This window comes from Ptychodera flava, chromosome 20, assembly GCF_041260155.1.
Source record: "Ptychodera flava strain L36383 chromosome 20, AS_Pfla_20210202, whole genome shotgun sequence".
Taxonomy (NCBI): Eukaryota; Metazoa; Hemichordata; class Enteropneusta; family Ptychoderidae; genus Ptychodera; species Ptychodera flava.
In genome coordinates this window covers 22403620-22420792 of record NC_091947.1, presented here as the reverse complement: position 1 = coordinate 22420792, position 17173 = coordinate 22403620, and the positions used below count along the sequence as shown (strand labels likewise).

Below are 17173 nucleotides of genomic sequence, written 5' to 3'. Positions count from 1 at the left end.
TTCAGGTATGTTGTATTATGGGGACATATGGTAGTGACATGTAACACGGTGTGAGACAGAAACAACAACACGTGAATATGATGTTCCATCATCCACTGTCATCTGATGGCTAATGTGCACCATCTCAGAAGCTGTTATCCAATTGGTTGGCTGAATGTTACTGTTATTATTGAAATATGCAAATAGACTCCCTAAGTTGCTGTGAATAGTGAAATCGACCAATCAGATATGACCATCTGAGCACGCTGCACATCAGTACTCGTTTGATACTGTTATTTTCAATAATATAATGTAAGATGGTATGATGACAACAGTTGCAGGGATTGAACAAACTTCTGGTACCACCAACTATAGAGCAGAATCACCTGTTCATGTACATGAATTCTCAAATCAAACAAAATAAAAAAGAACTGGCAATGTGCAGTGGCTCAGAAAGTTATATTTGATTTGTAGATTGTCAATATATTTACAGCAAATTAAAGAGTCTAACACCGGGGCTATTCTCTGCCTGATAAGCTGTTTGGAACTAAGAAGAACAATGAGTTTCAACCAGCTAATTGGCTAAAAGCTTCTGAGAGGCTAGACGCTGCACAAAAAGAATAATGCTAAAATGGAGTGTATTTGTTCCTTAAAATTATTTTTTTGCATAGCCGCTGAGAAATGCTAGAGGGTTGATCTTCAAAACGCTGGCCACTGCTTTCAATAGGTTTGGCATACGTCTGATTTCAATTCAAGACTGCTCATTGCCTCAAAAACTGGCATTATTGACGTGGTCAAGTGCTATGGCTACACAACATATAAAAGCTGTATTCATGTAACCTAAGCATTCAATTATTCATTCATTCATTCATTCATTCATTCATTCATATCAAATGCTTTAAACTTTCTCCTTAAGAAGAAAAGTCAGAAAATCAAAAGAAAACACTGGTCCATTCAAAGTAATGCATTGACACAAACAAAATTTACAAGTAACATGGATGCGGTGTGTAGCTTTATTGTAATTTCAATAACATATGTGCATTCTTTGGCAATATGAATATAAACTTTCATAATGTGAAAGTTTGGAATGGACAGTCATGATTTTCCAGTCGATATTTCAAGATTCTGGCCAACAATATTAGGAAATTAAGAGAAAAATGCCTGAAACACTGCAAAGTCTGTGCAAAATCCAATAAATATAACAAGAAGGATAAACATACTACGTGGGTTAGAGTTGCAGCATTTACAAACATTATTACCTTTAGGGAGTATGTTTGTATACATATGCATTCAGCCGCCTGTTGATTTTTACTGTAACAGGGATGTGCTTCAGAGTTCTCCAGGTGTGCCCGTAATTCTGATGCTTTCCACAACAGAACTTGCAAAATTATCTTTTCATAAATATCAATAAAAGTTGCCAAGTCTTGTCTTCTTGGAGCTATACTGAAAAAAACTACTAAAATAGCGGTAAACTGGCCATTAACCAACATTTGTACTTGAACTTTACACCACACATGTCAACGAAGCAAGTGTTAGAGCTATATTTTTACACAGTATAATGAGATTGCACATATAGTATATTTTATAATAATATAGAGCACAGTTAAAACAAACGTTTGAAAAATATTTACAGAAAAAATAAAAAAATTTAAAGAATAATTTTTATGGTAAATTACCAGCATTAAAAATATACAATGAATATGATATAAAAAATGCATGAACAACAAATACTGGTAAATAATTGAAAATTACAGCCACATTGTTCCATATACAGAAGATACATATATTGAGAGATGAAACGTGGCTTAACTGATAAGTTTTTCACATTTTCTCTGCAACTTTAATGTTACATGATTGGATTCTCTCCTAGGCCAGGATGAGATAACTTTGGCAAGATCAGAGTTTAAAATCTGACATGTTCCCTTAAGAACATCGTGAAAGAGAGTTTAAGATGCCATGAATCAAAGAGCCAATAATGCTAACTTTTGATAGTTTTTTCACCATTTTTGTTTTGAATGTGAACCATGATTCCTTGTTCTACTCCCCTGTGCATGTTGATATACACAGTGTTCAGCTTGTCAGCTCAACCCCTACATGTGTAAACTACATTATTATTGTTGAAAACTTACTTCTGGTCCGGACTAGAATTCAAATGTAAACAATAACCATGCATTTTACACATATAGACGCTAAGTTGACAAGCTAAATAGTGGGTGTTTCAACATTCTTCGGGGAGTAGAATGGGAAGTTGCAGTTGATATACAAAACAAAATAATGAAAATATCATTAAAAGTGAGCATTTCTGGCCTTTAAAGTATGGCACATAAAGTGACTATGATATGATGCCCTGGCAACTCTAAGTATGCCCGTGATCCTCATGGAAATGCTTTTGTGAACGGGAAACATTTTTTTGATGATACCTGGCAAGTATGATGACTTCACAAGGAAATTCATGTTTTACACATTACTCTTCATGCAAGAGTTAAAATGTTCACCTTATGAAGATAACATTGCTGACATGTAAAATGTTTAATCGTGCTCGTATATATTCCAATGATTTTTATACATATCATGAAGAAGTCTAATTTAGTTCGGTGTATAACAGCTTGATCTGTAAGGTAAATTATTTTCACGGTGGAAATCTGTCACACTGTGGTGACTTCATATTAGATTCAATAATACACACCATTTCAACACAGTCAGCCCCTTATGGGGTCACTGTCAAAGCCGGGAATATGTTGGTACAACTGCATCAATCCGTCTTCTTGTATACATAAGACGCAGATCAACAACCCAAGGAACTGAAAGGAACAGAGTTTTGTTCATGCCTCAGGTTCATGGACACATCCGTTGAAACTGGGTCCTCTATATCCTTTCCATAGGCTAGTTCAGTGTTCCAATGTGTATTTCATCATATAACTTGTCAGATGAGATCTGCAGTTGGCTGGCTGTTGCACTGCCTCACAGCTTGGTCAATTTGGAATAATCAACTCTGCAGAATTCCCCGGTGTCGAGATTTTTGGCCATCACTGTATTGGGGTCAGCGTTCGGAGTGCGGTGCTCGACGTAGATCCTTTTCAGGGAAACATCCTGAAAAAGATTGAAATGGGGGAGCGATTAGTTCACATGAAGAGAATAAGAAATGGTGTCATTTTATTACTGAGAATCTAGCTAAGAAAATTGCAGAATAGTTGCCAAGAACTTGGGATTGGAATACCTGTACTCATACATCATGCATGGTACTATTTGTGAATGGCCATATATCCATGCAATACTTACCCTTTGTCTATGACATACTACTTATACAAGGTAAAGATTACATTTAAGATTACATGTGTATTAGAAGCATTGCTTCTATAGTTTCATATGGTTGGAATTATTTGCTGGTATTGTATTTCTTTGCAGGTAAAATACCAGTATGAGCAGCAGTACAGTTGTCCATATGCAAAGTAATTCACAATGTACATTTGTAAATCATGGTATGCATCAAAACTGGTGACTGTACTTTGGTACTTCTGGTTTTAATTGTAGAGCTACCCTGTGCAGAGATACAAGGATAATATGAATCTTTTGAGACCTGTAATTTTTCCAACCACAATTTAAGTGCAATATTTTACAAATTGTTCATCAATTTTTCATTAATTTTTTGATAAATTTGGATCAAATGGATATCACTTTTAATTGACTACAGTTGTTAGTCAAAACTTCTGGGAAAAACTTGTAATAAATTCTCTCGATCTGAAAAAAAATTGTCAAGGTTATATCTAATGAAGGTGACAAAAATTGACTTTGGCACTTAAAGGGTTAAGGAAGTATGCCCCTTAAAAGAGTGTGACTCAGTTGTCATGGTGCGAATTTTAGTACTAGACAAAAACTTAACTTAAATTTACGTATACTAGTACTTGAAACTCAAAATATCTGTGATTGCAATGTTAAGTTTAGGGGAAGAAGTTAAATTTTGATTTTCACAAAAAAAGGTGAAAACCTTATTAATTTACTCCATAAGGTATATATGAATCCACATAAGCAGCATACCAACAGAGTATTGTAAAAATTTAGGTCCTGATATTCTCAAAGGTAGTATAAACAGTCCGGGTCAGCTCCAAAATTGGAGACTTATTATGATAATGTATTCCGGCATTCAGCCAATCATCGACCAGATTACATCATTAATAAAGTACAGGTCAAACTGGGTCACAAATTACCCACCAAGTGTGATCGGCAGTTTTGGGCCGCTTATTAAGCCCCTGTCTTGTAAATTTCGACGAATTTCGACAGTCAACATAATCCACGTGTTCTGCAGAAGGTCATGTCCAACAAGGAGTCCGATTAGTGAACAAATATTCGAAATATTGACGATTCATTTCTACCCCCAGTTTATCGATTTCGCTCAAGTACCGAGAATCATTTTGTGGATGTTCGTCATCTCTATTAGAAATACTGTTATAAAGGTTATTTGTGTAGGTACGCGTATAACATTTTGCAAGAAAGAAGAGCAATGTCAGAGCTTTAAAACGATACCTGTTTTGTAGTTGTCAAACGCAGACTAAAAATGGTACGCGATTTTGAAAATGTGTTGACAGAGTGGCCACACAACTGTTCCCCATACGGTAGAATTTGCATCGCTGCCATCTCCGATACAAATGGGGTATTCTGAAGGATCTGTGTAGGTACACGATTTATATTTCGCAGGACTTCAAGCCAGAGTCTAGGAATCACAGCGATATATGGGGTTTGGTTGTCTTAGCCGGAATAAAACTGGTACGCGATTTTGAAATTGCGTTTTGACAGAGTGGCCACACAACTGTTCGACATTATGACAGAATACGGCGCGGGAGTTCGACACAGTATGGCGTACGTAACGAAGGATGCATGTGGAGGTTGCCAGGAAATACAATTTTTACTGATGGCGCGCTGGCCGCTGATTGGCTAATGAGAGGGGGAAAATATTATGGTATAGCGTCTCCAATTTTGGAGCTGACTCGGACTGATAAAAAGTACCTCATATGGTGAAAGACTTAATCTTTTGTGCAAATTTCTCTCAAGAAAACGTTCATCCATTCAAAGAATAAAAATTAGCCATGCCGGTGTTAACTCTAAGGGAAACATTAAATTTTCTATTTTAACAAAAATAAGATGGTGACAATTTTATTTAGGCTCCAAGAGCTTCAAAATCAGCCTCCACTCAAATGGTAGAAAGTATAATAGTAAAAATGTGGAAGTGACAATATCTGTCACCGAGGTACATCCTTCGATTAATTGAGTCACAAACATACAATATATCATCGAGAGAAATCACAGTCCCGTCACAAATGGTCGGGAAAAAACTGCATGTGTTCCAGTGTTACACCACGGTCCCTCCAGGGGGTCCTGTGGAGGGATGGTGCGAAACACTCCACACAAGCCATAGCGATGATCGCAAATGACGTCACTTCTCTCATAAATATTCAGACAATGAAAATAAAACCTGCCAGTGTTACAATGGATATTAAAAGTCACATCAGTTTGTGGCTCAGACTACAAGCTGTAACAAAAGTCACGAACGATACAATAAAATTTGTCCGAATTTCAAGCAGAAATGTCCGCTGATGTCGCGCGCGTGCTGCTATTTAGTATAAACACCGTCCCTGGAATCTCGATCAGCGCTAGCTAGACATGCTCGTTTTCCTTGCGGCAGTGCGGCGGCTAGTGCGGTGCAGGGCCAGCTGTTGATGACGTCACAGCCGACTCTACAGCGTTGACATGATGTGCCCTGCAGCGGCGCGGCGTGGGTACAGTGGCTGGTGCTGTCTTTGTAGCAGAAACTAAAATCGAAACGCCCATAGAATTTAAAGCTACTCAGAAACTTCAGATTATCCATAATCATTGGGATTCAAAAATGCAGTAAGTGTGTGATCATTTTTTCCTTGACGGAAGTTGACGGTTCTACAGTGACAAATCGGCAGATTTTACCTTGTTGAAGTTGTTCAGTCATCGTGAGCACTAGCAGTTTGTCCACTGTACAATTCAAAATTCCGACGATTTCGTTCTGTCTGGTAACCATTTTCCTAATGGTAGCAAATGGATACTTATACTGACGTGCCAAACTTTTGATTAATGTATTGAAATTAAGAGCAAGCCGATCGTCTTTTTTGGACAACTTTGCTAATTGATTTGCAAAATGGCGTCCAGGTACTAGGTATGTAAAGATGTCGGCATTTGCCTGCATCAGCGATCTCGTCCTGTCAGAAGGGGAGGTCGGCCACTTTCACAAGAATAGGGGTAGCATAATCATGATTGCATTTGCATTCTAGTGAAATATGAAAGTCATTTTCAGCATTGTTGAAATTTTGGCCTTACACTTTCCTTGTGGTAGTGTAATATTTAGAAATATTAAAACAGCGTGTCTGTTTCCGCGGATCGCTCCCTGTCACAGTATAGTCGAGAGGTAGCATTAAAATCTAGTTTTCATCGAACGTAAATCACAAAAACCTCACACAATATACCACACTGTGCAGCTGTTGCCATCGTATAGTTCGTACTACGACGACCGGCCGAGCTCACTACTGACCGACTACTCAGATTGGCCGAGCTCACAACTGGCCGACTTTGCGCTGATGCAGATGTTCAAGTTCTCTTGAGAAAATTTTCGTCTGCCGTGGTAAGCTGTGGGCTTTTCTTGGATTTGGGTACATAACATACCACTCAAAATATAAAGACGTTCCCTTTTTTTGATTTAATTTTTATTGGCAGAAAATTTTCAGGAAAACCATTGTTTTGATTTCATCCCCATCGATGACTTTTTGCATGTTTCATGAAACCCCTACACATGCTGGTTCTGTTACGCAGGTCTGCAGGAGTTCGCAAGATGCCGCATCGAAAAAGGAAATGGACATTCCATAAGGGACATTTCAAAAAGTTGAAAGCAAAAAGACAAAACCTTAAGATATCAGAGAATGAACAGGTAAGGTTGTGTTAATAACCTTTTTTTTATATAGCCTAGATTTGCATGTTTTCTAGCTAAATTATCTGACCAGAATTTGTAAATGTCTCAAGGTAAGAAGATATTATGAGACTGAATCCTAGTGATGTACAGAAATGAGGTTGTAACTTGAAAATCTTGCACCACTAAAAATTGATGGCTCAATTTCAGGCGTTGATCATGTGTACAAGTGCTTTACAAAACCAAAATAACTCGCATACTAAGGACAAAATTTGTGAGTTTACATGTATTTTATTACTGTCCATAGCTACAAATACAAAATATTTGTTTGAAATAAGTTTTGGATCTTTTTTCTACATAGGTGAAAGACTCTGGTTTTCTGGAAGACATAGCCTTTTCATTTTCCCTCCTGCAACAAAAGGCAAACCAAGTTACACTCCATTCTGGCTGGTCACACGTAATGTTAGAATCTGCTCTGTATTTCAACAAGATGGAAAAGATAGGAGAGGAGTTGACGGTATCAAGGAGTGTTGCTGTGAGTGAAGATCTTAGCTGGAAAGTGAGAGTTCATGGACGTCCAATTCCAAAAACTCACACCATTTTTGAGGGCCTTCCACCAATCATTGATTCTCTGCAGACGCTGAACAAACTAGTTTCCTTGATCAGTGACTCTTCCGTCTGTATTGGAAATGCTGATGAAGTATTTCTCGTGCTTCATAAAAGCAAAGACAGGAAGATTGTTGAAGGTTTGTCCTCTTCTGCCGAGCGACAAGCGGCTGCCTTCATGGAAGGTGACTGCAATGGCAAGTCTGTTGATGGAAGCGAATGCCATGAAACAGTTAAATCAAGGAAATGTGTCATGATCACAGAAAATTTAAGATGTCCTGAATGTACCAATTATCGGTGTGTCCTGAGAGCGCTTGTGTCTCAAACGAAAGCCAAGAGTGAACAGAAAGTGTCATCTTCAAATAGCTTGGTAAACTTCAGACATTCAACAAACCCACAGGCTCCACTTCAGGAACATGCTCTCGATCTCCGTAAAGACTCTGGTGCCGTCACTGTGAAACAGTGAAAATTTAAGGGATGATCATGGCAAATCGTGACTGACTGAAATACTTCTAAATATCAATTATTCCTCTTATACTCAGTCACTCAAGAGATTATGTTTGAACATTACTTTAGACCTGTACATAAAATTCATTTTCTCTGCTAACCCTAATTTACACCACGAGCCTGCAAGACAGTGATCTCATCCTGACATCACAGTCAATTCAGAAATGGAATGATAGTTTAAAATACATTTTGAGATGATAAAGTACTAATAGTAATGTAATGCTTGTTAAATTTTGTGTCTTCCAGTCCTGTGCAATAAATTTGTAAAACCAATGGCTGTCGGCCTATTTACTACTATGCAGTGTAATTGGACTTCATATGACCACCTCACCTTGTCCTGATTTTGATGCTCTTTCCACCTTGATGATATGTTTATGTTGAGAAACTGTTGTAAAAGAGGATAATGAGATGCATAATTATTGTGAACAACCCTTATTCTTTAGTTTTCTTTCAAACATTGTTGATTCATGGAGATTTTGTGGAAGTGACCGAGTCTGAATACAATGTTATTAAAAAGGATCAAAACGAGTCCTATCATGGATTTGAGCAGCACAATGATATGTGGACAGAATAAGTTTTAGATTAAAACATGAAAACTCCAGGTGTGACCTGGGTCAAAATACAGATTGGATAGATGTTTTTAGTATGGCTTACATGACCATATCAGGTTTTAGTCAACAACATATGATATTGATACCCATGTGTAGGCTGGGGCCTATGGATAGAAAGTCAATCATCAAACTTATACATCTATCGAGTGGTCAGCTGTTGGAATCTAGAAAGAGTGGAAGACTGTGGTTCCAAATACCTTTTACGTTTGACAGCTTGTCACCGTTCTGCAGATGTCCCAAAAAATGCCAGCACTGTAGTGTTCCTTTTTTGCGGACAAAGCACTTGAAGATCGCTTTCGACATTGTTTGTGTAACACCGTCATTGTTGACTTCATCACTCGAAAACTGTGTCCCAGTCAATGTCTTTGTCATCAAAAGAGATGAAATGGTCCTTGCACTTTGTTAACTAAGAAACCCACGGCAGTGTGATTCAAAAGCAACGTCGCAAGTGCAGATACCATAACAGCCGGTCTACGCGATGCATGCCCACTAACGCAGAGTTCATTGCATGTTGTGTGAAAATGATGTTGGCGACTATGATGATGCAAGACCTAGTTGCAAAATCCTTTTTACGTGAATAAAAATCAAACAAAATCATAACACTCATCCTGACAATCAAATGCCCAGTTTCCTGACCATTTGTGATGGGACCATGATGAAATGCATTTCTTGTTGGCAATGCTTTTCCCAAAATCCCAAATGAGTTTGAAACACTCGTTGTACAGGCTTGTGAGACAAACAACAGTCACTGCACAAACAGGAGGCATAGTATACTGTATACCAGTCAGATGGAAATGACAGTGTGTCCTGACTTAGTGTGGACTGTACCATCCCACAAAATAAGGATTGGTCACATACCTGTAGGTATCTGACAGCGACAGGCGTGATCAGAGCACACCCTGAAAGGTAGATTGTATCAAGTTGTGGACAGCTGTTGGCAATAGCAAGCACACTCTTGTCTGTAAGTCCATGGATGCCAGACAAGACAATATCTTCTAATGGACAGTTACTGGCTAAAGCACAAACGCCTTCATCGGTGATCTGTAATGCGGCAGAGAGACAAGTCTGAATAAATCGTAGTACAATTTTCAACTGTATATGTTCAGTGCATTAAGTTAGTTGGTCAAAGTCTCTTAAGAATAAACAGTCTACATTTTATTAGTCAGGAAATATTTCAGAGGCTGAGGATGCTACCTACGTACACAATATTTGTTGTGTGGATGGTTACTAGTGGTGAAATGTAGCTAAAACAGCAATGGCATTAAGTGAGCTGGGATGGCTGAGTGTACATCAAAGTAGGAGAAATGTATAGCGCCACCAGTGGCCAATATTCAAAACTTGGTAAGGCCACTGGGGGCACTGTCTCACTGAGGAGTTTGTAAGTGTCTTTACAGTACAAGGCCAATGGCCATGTTGTCAAAATGAAGAGTATGATGAAAAGTAGACAAATTTTATATTTTTCTTACCTCTTTACATGTCTTGAAGTTGACAACTTTCAGTCTGTGGCAATTTGATGCTAAAGTCTGCAGGATAACATCATTGACACATACTATTCCTGCCACAGCAAACCATTCCAAATTGACACAAGACTCGGCAATGGCTAGAAGTACATCATATGATAGCTGCAGATGAATCCAATATGAAAATGAACATATTGATCCCACACTATATCTATAAAATGTTTAAAATAAACCTCGAATTAACTTATGTAGAACCAAATACAGTTGTGACTTGAATGGACCAGAGGACTGTACAAACTCATTCAAAATGCACCGTCTTCAAATTCCTACTATTACCAAACTGGAAATGTGCATAATTTACAGTATAAAGATATCAATGACCATTTTGATAAAACAGCTATACCATAGTTACTGTGAAACAAGGCTAAATATAATTTCATTTGACAGTTTCAAAAATATCCGAGACGACCATTCAATTAAATGTTGTAATTCTCTCTCTGTCATCAATTAAATGCCACAGACAAACATGACTCTGTAATCTACACATTTTCATTCTCAGTGTCTGGTACTCACCGATCTGCATCCACTGCATACCAATGTAGTGATATTCTCAGCTCTCTTCTTGTTTTCTAACAGTGGGTACAGAGTATTTCCGGTGACTTGCGTGCAGAATGACAACGCCAGAGACTCCAGGTCTTTGCAGTGGTTCACCACTGATCTCAGTATGTCGTCTGTCACAACCCCGCCACAGCCGTTGAAATCGACCAATTCAAGCTGATGGCCGATTGCACTGAATATCTGAAAAGTACATCAAACGGATGCATGATCCAATTTTTCACTTCTGGAGTGAATGGTCATCTGGTGAAAAGTTAGCCTGTATTGAAATTTTCAATGCACGAAAGGAACTTGACTCTTGACTTAAATCACCCCTTGTTTTCCTTACAGGCCTGACCATAGTATAATGAACAATGGGTGAAACCACAATGCAGTGGTGCAATGCTTATACATGTAGAGCTAATGGAAAGCAATAATATAGATGTATCAATATGGTATACCATCCCTGTAGTCTGAGCTTGGGGACTGCAGAAACTGCAACACCATCTTCCGGTATTCTGAAGAACTTTTCACAACACTCTTGAAATTAGATATTTTTGTAGTGCACACAATTTTCAGAAGTATGTGGACCAATCAGATTTGTGCAGAACACTGATGGCTATGCATTGCAAGCCAGTAAAACAAAGAAAACATTTAATTCCTGTAACACTTCAAATATACCAACCTTTTCCATGTTACTCTCAGTCAGAGATCCAATCCCGCAGAGTTTCAACTTCTTCAAATGGATCAGCCTACACAGGGCATCTGGCAATGTTTCTTCATTGACCTGAGTTCCACACAGAGACAGATCTTGCAGACTGCTGGGCAGATGAAGCAAACCCTCGCTGTCTGACGATGATGACACTTTGTAACAATAGGACAAGTCTAGTTGCTGTAACTGTCGGCAGTTATCACCTATCTGTAATACACGAATTATAATCTATGATTCTTTCCTCCCAGATCACAAACAAGAGCACAAATCTCTTTGCTGTGGCACATGAACACAGGCAAATAGATTGAATAGTCCTGGAACGCCACTACTTTATTCTACAAGACTGTAATGCAATACAAATAAAAGTTATATAAAATAACTTGGGAGTCCATATACTAGTAATCGTTCAATTCCTTTAATAGGATCACTGATATTAAACACTGTTGTGGCTTCCTAGGATATGACCTTGTAAAATTCTTTGTTTATATATTAAGCGCCTGATAAAAAATAGGCAAAGTAATTTATTAAAGAAAAGTAAGTGAAAAGAGTTTGCCCTTTGTAAAATAGCATGTTTGAATGAGCACATTCCAAGTTGAACAAGCACCTACATGTACAAGTCAACTTTTGTTTCACTTTGTTGTCTTGGATCTTTTCACCACAATGGTTTGGCCAAAACTCATTGTTATGAATGGTGATTGTGGACCTGTTCACAGGGAATGGGGTGAACAGTAGTATTATCATCATAAAAATCTGAACAGAATTGTTTGACAGCAATTCGAGTATGGGTGCACAAACATTGTTTGGTAATAATGCCAAGACAATTCTACCCAAATCAAAAAGTTTCATTATACCCTGGGTTCAGATAAAAGTGTTATATTTCAGATTTGGTTGTATCTCACCTGTTTGAGAGCTTCTTTTGTGATTCTGTTACATCCATGCAGAAACAGTCTGGTAATGAGAGATGAAATTTTCAATTTACTATGATGCAAAGATTACGAAATTAAAATACAAGTACTATAGTTTGAGTAGATAGTGTTGCCAAAATTTTAAGAATTGGATTTATGCTCTGCTTGCATTCTTGCTTTGAACTTGACTTTCCAATTTAACTATAGACACAGAACTTATGTTATAATTTACTTTAATTAGAATTTTATCTGATTATCCCCATACATGTATGATATTTAGGTACTCAATTTTTTAAACCTCATTGCTTTAATGTTCTCAAAATGTGGCGTAGGAGAATAATTAAATGTGTAACAAGAAGTGTGAGAGTACTATTTCTTCAACGAACTGCACAATTCCCAATGAACACTGAGCAAAATACTACTGCTGCCTATAACTGTTAAGCAATTTCAAATAGTTGCAGTTTGTCCTAATTGTTTAGTACTTACTTTTTCAAATTATTACAATTCTTTGCCATGACTGCCATGCTTGCATCATTCAGGTCATACAGACCACCAATATCAAGTGTTTCCTGAAAGTAGAAAATACGATCATTATGAACTTTTAGTCTCGTGAATTAAGATTTGGCAACAGTGAAGTGTATAGAAGATATTTGCATTGTTGGTACTGAGAAACTGACATGAGAAAACAACCTGATAAAACATTGGCCTTGTAGCAACAGCTTGGGGCATTAATACTTGGTTTTAGTGTAGCATCAAGCTCTGGCTTATGAGAATGGGTACAACAGTCTTACGAGCATATATATGTACATGCTAACTGTACATTTTAATTGACAAGTTCGCATAAACGTGTTTAAGCTGTGGATTTCAAGTATCGAAATGTCATGTTCTAGTTGATAAAAGTGTTACACGACCACACTCAGGGTTAATGGCAAGTTTTTGGAGATATAAAGCAGTAAACCATAATTGAATTAACAGTCTTACACAACTGTAATTGAAACTTGAGGTAGTATGAGCCTCAAAAGTGAAGGACTGATAGTAAACTTTTGCTCAAATTTTCCTCATGAAATTTTCAACCATACTCTTACCAAACTGACGATAAAAATCCGGGGTTTCGTGCAAAGTTTGGCATTAGAGACACACATTACCCAATGTTCACTGATATTTGAAATTAAAAATGGCAGCCATCACTGTGTTAACTCTATCATGGGGAAAAATAAAATTTTTGGTTTTCAGAAAACTAAGACCTTGAATATTTTCTTACTCCATGAGCCTAAAAATGAGCCCCTAGGAGTGGTATAACAGAAAGCAATTGTAAAAATTTGAGAGTCTGACGCACATACTACCTTGCAGAATGAAACGACTAATTTACTTTATATGGTACTACGGAAAGGTAAACATAAGGAGATGAACTTAGTTATTGAACTTACCAAGTTTGGACCTAACACTTGACCAACCTGGCCTGCCAGCTCATCACTGAGCTTTGGACAGAATGGGATGATAAGCGTTGAAATACTGGGGTTGTTGTTCACAAGAGCCTGGACGCATCTGTTCTCAAGTTTGGAGCACTGTCTCAGATCCACGTGTTTCAGGACTGGTGACGCTACGTGCTGGAGACCTTGGCAAGTCAGGTGGGGAAGCTTTCGAAGTTCAAGGGTATGTAGCTCATCCTGCTCTGTGACAATGGCTTTGATTCCAGCATCTGTTAGATGAAAAACCCGTACAGTCAGTGAGGGGATAAATGGACACTACCTAAAATGTTAAAATAACACAGTCACTGTGTATGGCTAAAATCAAATATGAGCTAAAAATTATCCAAAATATAAAATACCAGTTCTTCCAACAAACTGTGTGTGGCTAACTTTTAAAGTAAACACAATGGATAGTAGAATAGTCTTGAATCTTAGTATAATTGAATTGCATTCATTTTTGTGTATTGGAAAATACCATTTGCGTCAGGCATGTACAGTGTGTCACCCCTTCACATCCTTTGAGTTTTGATCAACCTTATAAATAAAATTAAGCGACAAACAGTTAAGGAAAGGTTACTTTGGTCAAGATTGGGATTTTTTCTCAATGCTCTGGATTGCATTGTTGGCAAATCTGTCAAGGAACTGTACCAGGCTTATTGCATGTAAACATAAACATTATGAATTTTCTACACAATTGATGTCAATGTTTATTCCATTCATGTTCTGTGAAGGAAACATGACATATGTGACCTGAATGTGCTGTTGTTGTACACACGATAATCGATGGTCTCTTCAGTATTAAATGTTGTGCTTTGTTGACTTGCCATGAGTTACAAAGGTAAAGAAATATATACACACAGAGCAGATGTTCTACAGAGTGCTGTACGCTGATTCATGTTGATTTATCAATGAGAATAACACAGCCTCACCCTCTGACATGTAAATAGTGCTGATCGCAAATGACGTCATTTTTATCTCATTAATATGCATAAATAAATATTTGTCTGCATTTTTCCACACAAATGACGAAAATAAAACCTGCTGGTGTTACAATTGCTACTAAAAGTCACTCTAATTCGTACGAATTTATGGCTCAGACTACAAGCTGCAACAACAGCCACGCATACAACAACAAAATTTGTCAGAATTTTAAGCAGCGACTTGTCCAATGCGTGCAGCTATTATTAGCAACGAACCTGAAATCGTGATCAACACTATTGTTGTCAAAATATGTATATAGACAAATCAAGTTTGCACAAAGTCAGGCTGATATGCATGAAATTTTGGCTTTAAATTCATGATAAATCTGTTGTTCTGTGAAACTGATTGGCTTGTTTGATGCCTGGCTGTCTTACCTGTGACCTCATTACAACCATGAATAGTGATGGACTGCAGCTTGCAACCAGTTTTTCCGATGTTTTTCAGCAGGGCATCTGTGACTTGTTGACACTTGTAAAATCTGATTTGGGTGAGAGACGGTGAGAGTAAATGGTAACTGATGTGTGGCAGGTATTCCGGTGTTAGTTGGTCATGGTTGGCCAGCCTTTCCAGCAGGATCTCTTTGTGCACAGTCGGCAGGTACTTGCCAACGCTACTGATGGTGTGGAGGTTGTTGGCAATGCATTCCAGGCAGACATCAGATAGTCTCTTTGCCATCTTGTCTTGGAATGTGTATTAATCTGTGGATCTGAAAGGAAACATAGTTTCTTGTGACAACTGTGTGAAACTTTTAATACCTGTTCACCCTGAATCCCTGGAAACAGGTCCACAGTCACCATTGACAACAATGCTGTTGGGCCAAACCATCGGTGGTGAAAGGGTTAACATCAAGTTTTATTGATAATACAGCAGAAATTTGACATGTAATCTGATCAGTCATTTTATCAGACAGATTTTTTTCCATATACAAGATTAGAGCCTTTGGTAACTTGGAAAAGGGTATTTGGATGCTAATTTTTAGAGTTTTTGTCCAAGCAAGAGTATTTTAGGTAGTTCTTGTGTGAATACTAATTTTTATACCTGCAAACATCGTCAGAAAATGAAAATAATTTCTTTTCTTTGGGAGGAAAAAAACTAAGCTTTTTAACACTAGACATACCGGTACTTTAGATTTTGAAACAGAATGAGCTTTGTTTGTCAGAATGTAGTGAATGTATCTTTAGTTTTAACATAGCATTAACTCTTGACTAAAACTTAAGTCAAGTAAATATTTCATTTTGAATGTAATACTGTTATACTCCTAGATTACATTCAAGAGTATTTGTCAACTGCTTTTGAAACATAACGCATACAAATAAATAACCGATGCATTTTGCTCTTGAAAGAGATATTGTCTGTTGACAATGTTTCACCTGAAAATTTACACCAACACAGGTGCACAGATAAAGTCCAAGCAGAGACAAAGATGCACTTGGTCAACCTGAATTTTAATACAAAAGAAATGGCATTTTGTACTGCATTGCTGTTTAAAGTGAAAGGGGGCCAAACATGACCGAAGAAAGAAAGAAAGAAAGACAGACTGACAGAGAAAGACAGAAAGAAAGAATATATTTTACACGGTGGAAAATGGCAGCTATCCTAAAGTTTCGCTATACTAGTACAATAACTCCTTGACAAGAAAAAAAAGAAATATGGAAAACAAAAAACACCTGAGCTACCCCTTTGGTTAAGTCACAGTACCCCTAATGGTGGAGGGACTGTCTGGTGTTCTGTTAATATACCAATACCATCACCGTATGTACCTCAGATTCTACTGTACCATGGATTTTAAGGTGGAGGTAGTGCACACCTTTACAACGTAGATTGCTTACCTCCAAAGATTCTGCAAATGACAGAATCCTTATTTGGCAACTTTATAAGCACGTAACGATTAGCTATATTTAGTACATGACGTAACACCCCGGTACTGGAGATCTGAGACACTGCAGCAGACAATCATATTTACATATTTACAAAAAAAATGGGCGTTGCCACTAACTTCAGTTTCATTGTGACCACGGATATAGATCTGACACGTTATCTTGATCGCACTTATGAATAGTAAAGGCATTGAGTTCTAGTGACCGTACCTTTCAACTACTGCGAGCAGTTCCGACAGATGAGTTACTGGTTTGATTTCTCCTTCCGATGTCAATCTGTTTGGTTTTTACGCATACCAGGGCGCAGCCATCTTTATTACGGACGAATTCACTTGTGCAGCGTCTTCACAATCTGTAATAAAACTTAAGTTGCTATGAAAATAACATATCATATCCGAACTGTAATGCAAAGTCCATACTTCTCTGTTAACATACACACACCCATTGTTTTCTTTTCGGAAATAAGTTGTAAATTGCAAACTAAAAGTTACAAACAAGAAACCCCTTTTTCAAAATGGGTCAGCGCAGGCTGAGCAAGCGCTGAAATATT

General features: G+C 37.7%; 2 protein-coding genes and 1 long non-coding RNA gene across 6 annotated transcripts; 1 reads left to right on the top strand and 2 right to left on the bottom strand.

Annotated features, from left to right (window-relative positions):
* Positions 1 to 961: 961 nt before the first annotated feature.
* Positions 962 to 17162, bottom strand: LOC139120320 (F-box/LRR-repeat protein 2-like). 4 transcript variants are annotated; one of them, XM_070684652.1, is made up of 11 exons: positions 17119 to 17137; positions 16834 to 16975; positions 15121 to 15452; positions 13724 to 13995; positions 12783 to 12865; positions 12291 to 12339; positions 11365 to 11598; positions 10659 to 10883; positions 10092 to 10247; positions 9484 to 9666; positions 962 to 3069 (listed from the first exon to the last, which is right to left on the bottom strand). In XM_070684652.1, the coding sequence occupies exons 3-11, from the start codon at positions 15419 to 15421 to the stop codon at positions 2941 to 2943; spliced, it is 1632 nt and encodes a 543-aa protein (XP_070540753.1). In that variant the 5' UTR covers positions 15422 to 15452; positions 16834 to 16975; positions 17119 to 17137; the 3' UTR covers positions 962 to 2940. The 4 variants fall into 4 exon arrangements, with proteins under 4 accessions (XP_070540753.1, XP_070540752.1, XP_070540751.1 ...); XM_070684651.1 differs by lacking the exon at positions 17119 to 17137 and adding an exon at positions 17065 to 17083; XM_070684650.1 differs by having other exon boundaries at positions 16834 to 17162.
* On the top strand, positions 5746 to 8226 carry LOC139120324 (uncharacterized). Its single transcript, XM_070684658.1, has 3 exons — positions 5746 to 5862; positions 6808 to 6922; positions 7263 to 8226. Exons 1-3 carry the CDS (start codon positions 5858 to 5860, stop codon positions 7971 to 7973), a joined length of 831 nt encoding a protein of 276 aa, XP_070540759.1. The 5' UTR covers positions 5746 to 5857; the 3' UTR covers positions 7974 to 8226.
* LOC139120326 (uncharacterized) lies at positions 7584 to 9448 on the bottom strand. The gene is made up of 3 exons (XR_011549080.1): positions 8823 to 9448; positions 8346 to 8399; positions 7584 to 7710 (listed from the first exon to the last, which is right to left on the bottom strand). It is a non-coding gene; the product is annotated as an uncharacterized lncRNA (long non-coding RNA).
* Positions 17163 to 17173: the final 11 nt, after the last annotated feature.